The 14,689-nt window shown below is 40.8% G+C and overlaps 1 protein-coding gene across 2 annotated transcripts in view; it reads left to right on the top strand.

Annotated features, from left to right (window-relative positions):
* URI1 (URI1 prefoldin like chaperone) overlaps window positions 1–14,300 on the top strand; it is a 57,324-nt gene extending 43,024 nt beyond the window's left edge. For both annotated transcript variants that reach the window (XM_035117478.3, XM_088671844.1), the window contains 7 exons: window positions 844–935; window positions 1,276–1,336; window positions 2,679–2,856; window positions 5,260–5,527; window positions 10,449–10,591; window positions 11,417–11,675; window positions 13,508–14,300. In XM_035117478.3, the coding sequence (XP_034973369.1) occupies window positions 844–935; window positions 1,276–1,336; window positions 2,679–2,856; window positions 5,260–5,527; window positions 10,449–10,591; window positions 11,417–11,675; window positions 13,508–13,696 (1,190 nt within the window). In that variant the 3' untranslated portion in view covers window positions 13,697–14,300. The remainder of the gene's footprint in view (window positions 1–843; window positions 936–1,275; window positions 1,337–2,678; window positions 2,857–5,259; window positions 5,528–10,448; window positions 10,592–11,416; window positions 11,676–13,507) is intronic.
* Window positions 14,301–14,689: the final 389 nt, after the last annotated feature.

Here is a 14,689-nt window from a genome sequence, read left to right as displayed (position 1 = left end):
ACATATGATTCATTGGAAAGGTATTGAAGCAAATGGTTGGAAACCTGCCTTCAAAAAGAAAGGGCCCTTTCTTTGGTGGTATCAATCTTCTCTAGAATTCCCTCCCTGGGCACATCCATTGCTATCTTTTAGGTGGCAGGTAAAGCCCACCCTGATCTAGCAAACCTTTATTAGTGTTTAGGATCCTTTTACTGGTTTTAGCAGTTTTCTTCTTCTTGCTGTTCAGTTGCTGTTCTATTATATGCTTTTATATAAGTTTGGTTTGCAAGCTTCCTTAAGGACACTTGTTGTACTTAAATAAGTAGGCGTATGGATGCTCTAATTTACATGAGAGGAAGCACCAGTGAACACAGTAGGGCTTACTTAGAGTAAGCATACATAGGCTTATATGAGAAGAACTCAGGAATACATCTGTCAGGAAACAGCCTAAGAAACATGTGCTTTATGCAGTGCCAGCCCACTTGTTGTCCCTGAAATTATCTTTGTAAATGACTGTGAAACAAAACTTTTATATGTGATACTGGCTACAACAGCTCTATGGAATTCAGACATTGTGAAACATCTGGAGTCTTACTTTCAAGGCCTTCATCAAGAGGGGATTTTCTCTCTCTACCAGTTACAAAGTGAGTCTGCACTCTGTTGATCAGAGCAATGACAACTTTGCATGTGAACCTCTTGAAAAACAAAAGAGGGTGGGGAAATAAAAACTATGGGATGAAAGAGATTCTTCTCTTTTGTAAATATAGATTATGAATCATAGCATTTACATTTGAAATTACTTGGTTAATACTCTTTTCATTTTGCATATGTGTCCTCTTGAATAATGATGGTTTGTCATTTCAGATGTAAGGAAAGCACTGGATGATTTGCAGAAAGTCATGAAGAACTTTGAATCCAGAGTTGAATTCACAGAAGATTTGCAGAAGATGAGTAATGTAAGACATTTGTTATTGCATACAAAGGGCACTTTATAAAAGTGATAAGAAGCATATGAACATAACAGAGGCTACTCACCTCTCAAACCACTTCACATTGCAAAGTTTGTTAGGTTCAAGGACCAGGAGCTGTTAAGACTGGCATGCATCCAGAAGGATTTATAACCTTAGTCTTTGAAGATCAGAAACAAACCCATCCCATGTCATACCGCAAACTAATGGCAACTGCCATTTGTGACACAGACGTCCAAAGCTCACTTGCCACTAGCTAACCAGATGTGCTTAGCAAGTAGTACTATCAAATATACTTGCTAACTCTAACATTTTTTTTTCCAATTAGGCAGCAGGTGATTTTGTGGATATAAGAGAAGTTGCTGAAAGTAATGGCACTGAAACAAAAGGTGAGTGTTTGGGGTTTTAAAATGTGTTCAACCATCATGGGATCTGTGTTTTACATTTCTATTCTTTTTTCTAATACGAAAACCAAATGGTCTCCAATTTAATGTAGTGACTTAGTGTGTAACGTTAGGTTTCTCTAGGCACTTCTGAAAATGGCAAGTTACAGTTATAAACTGAGGCACATGCATATTTTAATGTGATACCCTTATAACCAAGCTAAAATAAATAGAATTTTTGTGCCTCTTCCTTGAAGAGTCCAGAATAGGTTTCTCAGACATACTTGTTATACAGTTTTTTTTTGTCATTTTCCCAACACACACTGGAGTGTGCTATAAAGGAGGGGTGGCTAGCTAGCCCTAGCCAGCATGAATAATAGTCAAGGGCAATGGCAGTTGTAGTACAGTAGCTGCAAATGAATTATGGTGCTGGAGGAGACTCTTGAGAGTCCCATGGACTGCAAGAAGATCAAACCTATCCATTCTTAAGGAAATCAGCCCTGAGTGCTCACTGGAAGGACACATCCTGAAGCTGAGGCTCCAATACTTTGGCCACCTCATGAGAAGAGAAGAATCCTTGGAAAAGACCCTGATGTTGGGAAAGATTGAGGGCACTAGGAGAAGGGGACGACAGTGGACGAGATGGTTGGACAGTGTTCTCGAAGCTACGAACATGAGTTGGAAGATACCAAAATGCGGGAGGCAGTGGAAGACAGGAGTGCCTGCCGTGCTATGGTCCATGGGGTCACGAAGAGTCGGACACGACTAAACGACTAAACAACAACAACAACAAGCTGCAAATGAAGGGAGATGGGTTCTTCACCCCTACTGTAGAGAGTTTAAGGAATAAAGAAGAAACTCTCACATACCCGTGAGCCATTGTGGATCCTTCAGCCTTGGATCTGCAGTTGTTGTTGGATTACAACTCCCATCATCCCCAGCCAGTTTAGCCAATAGTCATGGATGATGGTGTAGACACCATGGGACTAGATGGATCTGTGGTTTGACTTAATATAAGGCAGCTTTTTATCTTCTGATATAGCAGATGCAAAGTTACTACATTGAAAATATCCCAGAAATGCTGTTTTCCTGGGTTTTTGGGACACACACACACACACACACACACATGTATTTTGACATTTGGATAAACATCAGGTACTTTTTGCCATTATATGTATAGTTCATTGGTGCTACTTAAAACTTTAGTAGTAATTTGAAACAGATTTTTTTAAAAATGGTATTTGTCCAAAGTCCTTCATTACAATTGCATTTTCCCTTCCTTTCCTTTCCCTTTGCATTATGATGGTAATAGAATTTTAAAAAACCTCTTGCTTTGTTTATTACACAGGAAAACACAGAATTGCTCACAAACCTCATTCTAAACCAAAAACATTTGCTTTTGAGGCAAATCTTCAAGAAAATGGAACTGGCGAAAAATCCAGTGAGGACTTGAAATCAGAGGAAGAATTTTGGGCCAGACTAGATGAACTAGAGAGACAAGAAGAGATACTTGGTGAACTTGACAGGTATCTTAACAGTTGATTGGTTGGAGCATTCTGTTCAAAAGAAGAGGGAATTTGTAGGACTGAAGCTTGGATATTTATTGAGTCAAACCTTTCCACTTAAACAAGTCTGGGTTCTCAAACAGGGAAAGATGTTGGTGGTTTGTGCTTCCATTGTTGTCAAACTTGCATATTTTGAACACTATCTCATGCATTGAAATTCTCTCTGAGTCTAGGACTGGCTCCAGAATTCTGCTTAGCACTTAGAAACACTCTCCCTGGTCTTCCCTTTTTGGTGAACAAAGCCTGACCCAAATTTATAGTGCATTGCAATCCCATATGCAGTGTTGCATTTTGTATATCTGACATTCTGTGATGATGATACCCACAGTCTCATTACCTTCTGCTTCTGCAACGTTTTCCATTTCCAATCACAGCAAAAAGAAAGTTTCAAAGTTTTTTTCTTCATCTGGAAAACTTGAACTTCTGTAACCTTCCTTTGTTACAAGATGAGGTTGCTGCTTAAATAAAAACAAATTTGACCAGCAAATACAGTAGATTTGGCTTGGGTACTGATGTGCATAAACAGAAATATATATTTACCCATTTTAGTCACTTTGATAGCAAAAAAGGGAAATCCCAGGAAAATTAGGGAAGCGGGGAGCAGGCAGCAAAGTGGTAGGAGACAGAAATGCAATGTTATACTGTCTCCACTTTCCTGCTACGGCAGAAGGAGAGTAGAGTACAATGTAACAAGAGATTGAATGTCAGTACAGTACTGTATTTGGAGCACCCAAATGAAGTTCCCAAGAGGTGTTGGGCATTAAACTTTTTCTTCACCCCCTTTACTTCCTGCTCTCCCACCCCAATTTTAATGACAGCAGAATGTAATCAGTTAAGTAGTAAGTGTGGAATCTTCTGGCTGACACATATTTTCACCATAGACTTAAATTAGTTTTACAGTAATTCACTCCGCCAAGGGAACCATGGGATTTGTAATTTTGTGAAGCGGAGGACACTGAGAACATAGGGAATATAGGAAGCTCTGTTATACCAGGTCACATTATGTATCCAGTTACCACAGTATTGTCTACTCAGATTGAAAATGCCTCTCCAGGGGGGTCATACGGAATTCTCTCCCATCTCTTGCTACTAAATCCTTTTAAATGGAGTTGGTAAGGATTTAACCAGGGACCTTCTGTGTGCAAAGTATATAGTCTGCCACTGAGCCATGGTCACTCCTAAAGTTTCTCACCAAACAACAATTCCCATGATTCTTTAAAGGGAGAGAGGAATGACCATTATAACATAGTAGTGCAAGTAGAGCCTTTTACCATACTGGAATTCCAGGCTTGAGTTTTCAACATCTTTCTAAAAGAAAACAACATTTGCTTAGTTGTACTTAATGCACAGTTGAATAAATTCAAAGCACTGTGCCATAAAAGAGTTGAGAGGAGTCTTGAGGATGAGATTGGATCACGCAGATTGGATCACGCAGCAGCCAAAGTTCCAGAACCATCAGGTAGCTGGATTTAACTTGTATTAGAAAGTACAGTAATAGGAAGAAACTGGTGAGCAAAAAGTGCCAAAATATCTATTGCTCGATTGTAATAAAACCTCATGAGATTTCCCCTCAAGCTAATAATTGGAAGTTTTTGGTGGTTTCTTGGTAAATAGGAACAATTGGTGACATTGGAAAGAATGGCATGTACATTCCCATTGTTCACCACAGCAGCAGAGCATACTATTAGAAAATATAACAAGTCTGTTAGTGGCTGCTAGTCAGAATGGCTGTATGTAGCCTCTTCGTTTTAGTAGAGTAAGCAGGGGAGCAACAAGAGAGAACTGTTGCCTCCGTGTACTGCTTGTGACTGTCCCAGAGGCATCTGGTTGGCCAACATGGTAAACAGGAAGCTGGGCTATTATTTGTTTATTTCTCTATTTTGCAGATTTATAAACCGTTTCACAGCCAGAACCTACTGAAGCGGTGTATAATAAGATGAAATGAGAGATAATACAAAATATAGAAAGTCTAAAACAATAAAACCATTTCTACAATTGTACAGTTAATATTCCATAAAAAGACTCGGTCATGCTTCAGGGAACGCTATCTTAAACCAAAAAAGAAGAAGTAGTATTTAGTAGCTGCATAAGTAACGAGCTACTACTTGTCAAACTTCAGCTTGTAACTGATTATAGAGGATTGGTGCTGCAACACTTAAAGTCCAGTTTCCAGTACAAACCAAGTGTGCCTCTGGTGCATGTGCTACTCTTTGGTCTTATTTGTAGCATGCTGCTCTTATTTTCTTAAGATAGTTGTCCATATGTTGCAAAAGAAGGGAAAGCCCTAATGCAAGCATCAGCTAAATGCTTATTTTATGGCTTTTAACGGGAACTGAATTTCATCCTTCCCCATCCTCACTCTAGGAGCTCTGATGCTGTTGAGGCAAATGGAGAAGACACTTCCTCCTCTGAAGAAGAGAGAGAAGAAAAAAAGACAGATGTGAATATGGCCGATAGGGGGAAAGAACCTAATACTCAGGGCAACTTCCAGAAAGAAATAACCAACTCAGAAGTGTTCAGAGATCAGCTTAATGGCCCAAATCATTATTGCAGTGATGATGAGGATGATTTAGCCATTGCTGAGCACGCCGTACCGACAATATATTTCTCTCATACTGTGGAACCTAAAAGGGTTTGTATTGCAAGGATTGTTGAATTCATATTATGGAAATTGTTGAATTATCAGTTTGTAATGCTTTTCTTGCATAATATGCTGCTACTTTTACATGTGAAGGGACCAGGCTTATTTAGGGTTCCAACTAATGTCATATTCTTATGAAATGATTAGGTAAAAGGGGGGGTTGCATTTCTAATCTAAACTCTTTGCCTTCAAACTTTAAAAGATCACATGTAAAAATGTTGTTGTTGTTGTTTAGTCGTTTAGTCGTGTCCGACTCTTCGTGACCCCATGGACCATAGCACGCCAGGCACTCCTGTCTTGCACTGCCTCCCGCAGTTTGGTCAAACTCATGTTCGTAGCTTCGAGAACACTGTCCAACCATCTTGTCCTCTGTCGTCCCCTTCTCCTAGTGCCTTCAATCTTTCCCAACATCAGGGTCTTTTCCAAGGATTCTTCTCTTCTCATGAGGTGGCCAAAGTATTGGAGCCTCAGCTTCACGATCTGTCCTTCCAGTGAGCACTCAGGGCTGATTTCCTTAAGAATGGATAGGTTTGATCTTCTTGCAGTCCATGGGACTCTCAAGAGTCTCCTCCAGCACCATAATTCAAAAGCATGAATTCTTCGGCGATCAGCCTTCTTTATGGTCCAGCTCTCACTTCCATACATCACTACTGGGAAAACCATAGCTTTAACTATACGGACCTTTGTCGGCAAGGTGATGTCTCTGCTTTTTAAGATGCTGTCTAGGTTTGTCATTGCTTTTCTCCCAAGAAGCAGGTGTCTTTTAATTTCGTGACTGCTGTCACCATCTGCAGTGATCAAGGAGCCCAAGAAAGTAAAATCTCTCACTGCCTCCATTTCTTCCCCTTCTATTTGCCAGGAGGTGATGGGACCGGTGGCCATGATCTTGGTTTTTTTGATGTTGAGCTTCAGACCATATTTTGCGCTCTCCTCTTTCACCCTCATTAAAAGGTTCTTTAATTCCTCCTCGCTTTCTGCCATCAAGGTTGTGTCATCTGCATATCTGAGGTTGTTGATATTTCTTCCGGCAATCTTAATTCCGGCTTGGGATTCATCTAGTCCAGCCTTTCGCATGATGAATTCTGCATATAGGTTAAATAAGCAGGGAGACAATATACAACCTTGTCGTACTCCTTTCCCAATTTTGAACCACTCAGTTGTTCCATATCCAGTTCTAACTGTAGCTTCTTGTCCCACATAGAGATTTCTCAGGAGACAGATGAGGTGATCAGGCACTCCCATTTATTTAAGAACTTGCCATAGTTTGCTGTGGTCGACACAGTCAAAGGCTTTTGCATAGTCAATGAAGCAGAAGTAGACGTTTTTCTGGAACTCTCTAGCTTTCTCCATAATCCAGCGCATGTTTGCTATTTGGTCTCTGGTTCCTCTGCCCTTTTGAAATCCAGCTTGCACTTCTGGGAGTTCTCGGTCCACATACTGCCTAAGCCTGCCTTGTAGAATTTTGAGCATAACCTTGCTAGCGTGTGAAATGAGCGCAATTGTGCGGTAGTTGGAGCATTCTTTGGCACTGCCCTTCTTTGGAATTGGGATGTAGACTGATCTTCTCCAATCCTCTGGCCATTGCTGAGTTTTCCAAACTTGCTGGCATATTGGGTGTAGCACCTTAACAGCATCATCTTTTAAAATTTTAAATAGTTCAGCTGGAATATCATCACTTCCACTGGCCTTGTTATTAGCAGTGCTTTCTAAGGCCCATTTGACTTCACTCTCCAAGATGTCTGGCTCAAGGTCAGCAACCATACTACCTGGGGTGTACGAGACCTCCATATCTTTCTGGTATAATTCCTCTGTGTATTCTTGCCACCTCTTCTTGATGTCTTCTGCTTCTGTTAGGTCCTTACCACTTTTGTCCTTGATTATGGTAATCTTTGTACGAAATGTTCCTTTCATATCTCCAATTTTCTTGAACAGATCTCTGGTTTTCCCCATTCTATTGTTTTCCTCTATTTCTTTGCATTGCTCATTTAAGAAGACCCTCTTGTCTCTCCTTGCTGCTTTTTGGAAATCTGCATTCAGTTTCCTGTATCTTTCCCTATCTCCCTTGCATTTTGCTTGCCTCCTCTCCTCCGCTATTTGTAAGGCCTCGTTGGACAGCCATTTTGCTTTCTTGCATTTCCTTTTCCTTGGGATGGTTTTCGTTGCTGCCTCCTGTATAATGTTACGAGCCTCCATCCATAGTTCTTCAGGCACTCTGTCCACCAAATCTAAATCCTTAAACCTGTTCCTCACTTCCACTGTGTATTCATAAGGGATTTGATTCAGATTGTATCTTACTGGCCCAGTGATTTTTCCTACTTTCTTCAGTTTAAGCTGGAATTTTGCTATAAGAAGCTGATGATCTGAGTTACAGTCAGCTCCAGGTCTTGTTTTTGCTGACTGTATAGAGCTTCTCCATCTTTGGCTGCAGAGAATATAATCAATCTGATTTCGATGCTGCCCATTTGGTGATATCCATGTGTAGAGTCGTCTCTTGTGTTGTTGGAAGAGAGTGTTTGTGATGACCAGCTTGTTCTCTTGACAGAACTCTATTAGCCTTTGCCCTGCTTCATTTTGAACTCCAAGGCCAAACTTGCCAGTTATTCCTTTTATCTCTTGATTCCCTACTTTAGCATTCCAATCCCCTGTAATGAGAAGAACATCCTTCTTTGGTGTCATTTCTAGAAGGTGTTGTAGGTCTTCATAGAATTGGTCAATTTCACTTTCTTCAGCACCGGTAGTTGGTGCATAAACTTGGATTACTGTGATGTTAAAAGGTCTGCCTTGGATTCGTATCGAGATCATTCTGTCATTTTTGAGATTGCATCCCATTACAGCTTTTGCCACTCTTTTGTTGACTATGAGGGCCACTCCATTTCTTCTACAGGATTCTTGCCCACAGTAGTAGATATGATAGTCACCCGAACTGAATTCGCCCATTCCCTTCCATTTTAGTTCACTGATGCCCAGGATGTCAATATTTATTCTTGTCATCTCATTTTTGACCACATCCAGCTTACCTCCATCCATGGTTCTTACATTCCAGGTTCCTATGCAATATTTTTCTTTACAGCATTGGACTTTCCTTTCGCTTCCAGGCATATCCGCAACTGAGCGTCCTTTCGGCTTTGGCCCAGCCGCTTCATCAGCTCTGAATCTACTTGTACTTGTCCTCCGCTCTTCCTCAGTAGCATGTTGGATGCCTTCCGACCTGAGGGGCTCATCTTCCAGCGTCATAACTTTTATATGCCTGTTGTCTTTGTCCATGGAGTTTTCTTGGCAGGGATACTGGAGTGGCTTGCCAGTTCCTTCTCCAGGTGGATCCCGTTTAGTCAAAACTCTCCACTATGACCTGTCCATCTTGGGTGGCCCTGCACGGCATAGCTCATAGCTTCTCCGAGTTATTCAAGCCCCTTCGCCACGACAAGGCATTGATCCATGAAGGGGACATGTAAAAATAATATGGTATTAAAATCTACATGCTACCCAAAACTGCTTAAAATCTTGTTGGATTTAGGTAAAATGGGAAATGTACTTAACCAGGAATGTCCTTTCTGCTCAGTAGGCTTTAGGGCAAGAAATGGGATTATGCCTCTTCATTTAAAAGATAAGGCAAACTTTGCTTTCTATCTGAAGAGGATCTCTACCATGTTCAGGTCATTGGAAAGAGTAGTCAGAAGGACACCTAGGTACACCTACGACCTGGTACGATTGAATGTTGATGGAGTGTGATGGGAATGTTGTTTATTGCATTTTCTTATGCTTTGGCATCTAGAATGTAAACTCCAGGGTGAGCTAAAAGACTGAATAAATCCCATTACTCCATCTTTTCTTTGGAGACTTTAGCCAGGGAAGCAGCCTTTCCATTGACTAACATCCACAGAAAGGGTTCAGGATAGAACAGTTTGCCCTCAGTGTTGGTGGAGGCAGGATCCCATCACTCAAAGGCTATCCCCATGCCCAAGAAAAACCTCGGTGCTGCAACTCTTTTCTAAACCTCTGCAGCTTTGCATTGGTATCTCCCAAGAAGCCTGGATACTCTCTTCTCTTCCTACCATATTGCTGAGACGAAAACAGATCAGTGCTGAGGAGGTTTCCTCTGGTCTTATGTTTCCTTCCTACTCCATATATGATAATTAAGGAGAGATGGGGAAGGTATATTGGAGCTGTTCTTTAAAAGGCTGGCTTTGTTCCCAGATTTAAACTGGAGGCAGAAAGTGAAATGAGAGTTGCCTCTCCTGTTAGGACATCAGGTTTTCTGCCCCAGTCTTCTGACTGAGAAGAAGAGTTAACCCTTTGCTGCCTTCTCTCATAGCTGATGAACAACAATTTTGTTTAGGTTATAGTCCTGAATAGAATTAGTGTTTTGAAATTTATTTAGATTTTTCACTCTCACAGTGGATTTCCTTCTGGCTAGCGGTGCATCTCAGGTCACCTTAAACCAAGGGTGCATCTAGATTTTGCTATCTTGTGGTGTACTACAGCCTGCTGTGTCATCCAAACCCAGAAGTGTGGTTAAACATAACTATGGTTAGTTTAAACAAGCCAGCTTCAGAAACAATGGTTTGAAATTGGCTTGTTTGAAGTTACCTACGACAAATTGTGGTTAACCAAAAGACTAACCACACTTCTGGGTTCACACATAACAAACCACAGTTAGCTGAAAACAGAATCAGCAGCTTCTAACCTCTCACAGCTATGCCAAAGAGGAGTGGATGGGTGGGAGCAAACAAGCCCAAGGCTTATGCAGGCAACACCAAACCACAGTTTAGCATTGCATCCAAAACCACCCCTATATACAGGGGTGCCATGGACCTTAATATTTTGTTTATTCAGCTGATTACAGAATGATATTTTGCTGTCTTTGCTTGATTAAAGCCTGATTATTCATGGCTAATGTTTATTTCCGCCTCAGGTACGAATAAACACAGGAAAAAATACTACTTTGAAATTCAGTGAGAAGAAAGAAGAGGCAAAACGTAAGCGAAAGAATAGCAACGGCAATGGGCACTCAGCTACAGAACTGCCCAGCATCAAAACACCAGCAGACATTTATCGGTATGGCACCTGTAGCAAGAACAATTTGGTGGGGGTGTGATTCATTCTGCATAGTATAGCTCTAGAACAGTTGGTAATCTACCAAGAGCCAGAGGGCCACAGCTAATAATTAATCCTATTTAATTCTATGTAATTAATATAAATTATATAATGTATTCCTGAACCTTTTGTATGCCAAATTGCACCTGGTAGGAATATCTCACTTCTTCTGTATTATTCATATTTGACAATTATTCAATTATTCAGTTAAATGGTTCCTTAAAAATGGCTTGGCCATTATGAAAATTGCAAAAACAATCAATTTGTGTTTCCTTTTGCTGCTATACCTACTTAGGGCATTTAGCAGATATTGCTATTAATGTTTTCATATGGTTTTTAATTGTTACTGCTATTAATGTTTTCATATTGTTTTCATATCGCTTCATGTAAAGACTCAACATCTGTCTGTGAGTGTATTAATGCAGAAATTCTCAGAACTGAAAAATTTCCAAACCACTTTGGGGTGTCATGTTCCTCACTCTTCTAAAGCGATTTACTTTATTGGCAACTGATCATACCCATGGCAAAGCTACTGAGAAAACATCCCATGACTTTACAGCAGCTTATGTGATGGGTAGCCGCTCAAAAGTGGCACAGTAACAGTTGTGTTGCTGAATGTAATCCACCTACCTTGGGTCTTTTACAAGAGTTCAGTAAGAAAGTTGACTAGGCAAAGTCATCATAATTAATTTGTACCAAAGACAGTGAAATTATTGTGAATTTGTCATGTGGTTCTCTGCCCCCCTCCTCACATAGTTTATTAAAGCTAACATTTTCCTTTTGCAGAGTCTTTGTTGATGTTGTGAATGGAGAGTATGTCCCTCGTAAATCAATTTTGAAGTCTCGAAGCCGTGAGAACAGTGTTTGTAGTGATACCAGTGAGAGCAGCACTGCTGAGTTTGATGACAGACGAGGAATTCTGAGGAGTGTGAGCTATGATGAAAGTACCTACAGTGATAACGGCGAAGGAATCTTAGTGGAGGAAGAAGAGGGGGAGCAGGAGCATCTTTCAAAAAAACCATCGTCATTATCAGGATTGTATGAGGTACAGAGAGAGGGTTCTTTCCTTTATTGTTTCTTTTTAGGAGAAAACATTAGGACAAATTAGAAACCTTTTTAATGTTGGTTTCATTTTTCGTAAATTGTCTCTTTAGCTGTCACCAACTTATTCCTTGGGCAGAACAACAGAAATGTGCATTCCTTCCTCTACAGGCACACTCTTTCTGACTACAGGCACTCTTTCTGACTAAGGCATGCCAGTCGCATTTCACAAAGGCAGCCTTTTCCCCAAGTCAGTATGATTAGAGCACAAGTGTCTCTGTCAATGCTCTTTCCTAAGTCAGGTAAACCATTTATAAAACACTCTTTTGTGAAGCTTGCCACTTCCATCCTAGATGCATTTACTGGGAAGTAACCGCCACCATTTCAGATGATGAAATGAGTGAGAAGAGCGCCGCAACCCCAGAGTCGGTCACGACTGGACTTAATGGTCCGGAGTCCCTTTACCTTTACCTTTAACTACCACCATTTTAGGGATGCGGATGGTGCTGTGGGTTAAAGCTCTAGGGATTGCCGATCAGAAGGTCGGCGGTTCGAATCCCCGCGACGGGGTGAGCTCCCGTTGCTTGGGCCCAGGTCCTGCCCATCTAGCAGTTTGAAAGCACGTCAGAGTGCAAGTAGATAAATAGGTACCGCAACAGCGGAAAGGTAAATGTTTTTCCGTGTGCTGCTCCGTGTTCTCCAGAAGCGGCTTAGTCATGCTGGCCACATGACCTGGAAGCTGTACACCAGCTCTCTCAGCCAATAGAGCGAGATGAGCGCCGCAACCCCAGAGTCGGTCACGACTGGACTTAATGGTCCCTTTACCTTTACCTTTAACCACCACCATTTCAGTGGAAGTACGTTTTCTTAGGATTTAGTTGAGATTTCCTCCTCAGCTAGAAAGAAATTGGAGAGTTCTGCATTTTCTCTTGCCTTGTTCTCAAAGGCAAATGGATCAAAAGGGCCAGAAAAAAGGGATACTATGGCAGCAGGGTAAGTTGCTCAGAGGACATCCACCTCTAATAGCAGCACAAGGAAGTGGAGGCACACAGACTTTTTCAGTAGCTTTCATTGGGAGAGGCACGTAATCGTGATGGGGAAAGAGGGGGTTTAGACTAGGATTTGCTAAATCGAAAACCTGCGTTTGGTTTAGCATTTGGTTCACATCTTGCCTACTATATGAAGAGCCATGCTGGATCAAGTTAAAATGACCAGCTGATCCAGGGACCCCTTTCCTGGAGCGGACAGCCAGATGCCTCCAGATAAGTTAACATAAGGCAGTCCACAAGAGGACAATCCCCCAATGTACCTAGCAGTCTTTCAGCATTAAAAAATATATTGAGCTTGTCTGCCACTTTCTATAAAATCTTACTTAACTGTTGTGATGATGTTGATAGGGGGAAAACATGTACGCAAAATAATTTGTAGTTCGTATACCAGGTGTCAGGTTGAGGCAGTTAAAGGAGCCACAATATGAAACCTTGAAAGTGCAATATGATTGAAATAGTGACAGGCCCCAAATCTGCAAAGTTGTATCAGTTGCAGAGCTGAAATTTACATCTGCATCATCTGTTTTTATGTTCTTGAAGATATGTCACAAAGAAGACCATATCTTTTTTTCTTATTCTAAAACTTACAGGTATGAATATCTCTCCTTAGAACACTAGCACTCCTTCTGGTTTTCTTTTGAGGAAGCTAGACTGATTAGGTTTTTTTTTTGCAGGGAGTTGCTGTTGGTTTTGTGGAGTTTTTTTCTATATTTTTGACTAAAAGAGAGAGTGATGGTAATACACTTTGTAACCTATACAGTATTTTCAAGGTTTCCTTTCCTTGTAGGCTTTCTCGGGGACTGTTGTCGAGAAGGAGCCTTTGTCTCCTGCTTCAGCACCACACCCAGTAATCGCTCACCCTGCCCTGCCTACCATTCTGGAGCGAAAATCTGAGGAAGTTCTTTCTGAAGCTTCAGAAGAAACTACAAAGAGGGTTTCAAAATTCAAAGCTGCCAGAATGCAACAGAAAACCTAGTTTCTGCTTAGACAATGGAAGTTTAAAACGGCAGGCTGCGTTGATTTGATACTGTTCATGTTTAGACCTCTGTTGATGATATTTCTTTAAAAAAAAATCGGTGAAAAAACACTTCAAAATTTTCTTATTTTCTTAATATCCCTGTATGCAGTCAGCACCTTTGTATATGTTTGCCTTACGATAACAGCACTTGGAATAATTTTCAAAAGAATAATCTTCATAAGGCTGTGTGTGTGTGTGTGTGTGTGTGTGTGTTTAAACCTAAATACAGGCAGTTTTGTACCAGATGTGATGTTCTACATACCATATGGGTCGTTTGAAAGAAACTTTGCAACTTTCAAATAGAGCCAACAATTATATTTCATGACTTGCTTTAGCGTTTAAGACTTGCTCATATCCCCCATTGTTTTGTAGGGTTTGCTTTTAGGTGTCTGTGCTGACGAATCATTTCTTTCCTACTAGCATAAAACCTCTGATAACTTGTATAAACTCTATGAAACAGAACGCTGTGTTCGCGTACTTTGCAGGGATGTTTCTTTGATGGAAAAAATGGTATTTTGTAAAATTACACTTTTCAAGTAAAAGAAAAAGAAAAAATCTGAAATGTTGAAAGTATTCTCCTTTGGGTTATTATATACAGTGGAGTTGAAACATTTTCTCAGTTCCAAATTCCTTGAGCCTGTTCTCTGACCTTTCCAATACAGAGCCCTTTACTCTCTTTTCTTTTCTTTGTGTATGAAACACCTATTAACGTCAATGGAAATTACGTGCTCATGGGGAGAAGAGCTTAACCCTAAACTAAAGGAGGTTTAGCCCCAAAGAGATCCTCCCCTTCCATTGTGCATTCAAAAATGTGATTCTGTTGTCGTGGGCTGTTCCAGGAAGCAATCGACCCTGTGCTGTTATTGTTCAGAGTTTGCAACTTGAATACAAGACACAGCATGGACATGTAATAAAAAGGAAGCAGTCTATCAGGCCAGTCCTCCAGCTGCA

Source organism: Zootoca vivipara, chromosome 6 (genome assembly GCF_965207765.1).
Source record: "Zootoca vivipara chromosome 6, rZooViv2.hap1.1, whole genome shotgun sequence".
In the NCBI taxonomy this organism is placed as follows: domain Eukaryota; kingdom Metazoa; phylum Chordata; class Lepidosauria; order Squamata; family Lacertidae; genus Zootoca; species Zootoca vivipara.
The sequence above is the reverse complement of the archived record's forward strand: the minus strand, read 5'-3'. Positions and strand labels throughout refer to the sequence as shown.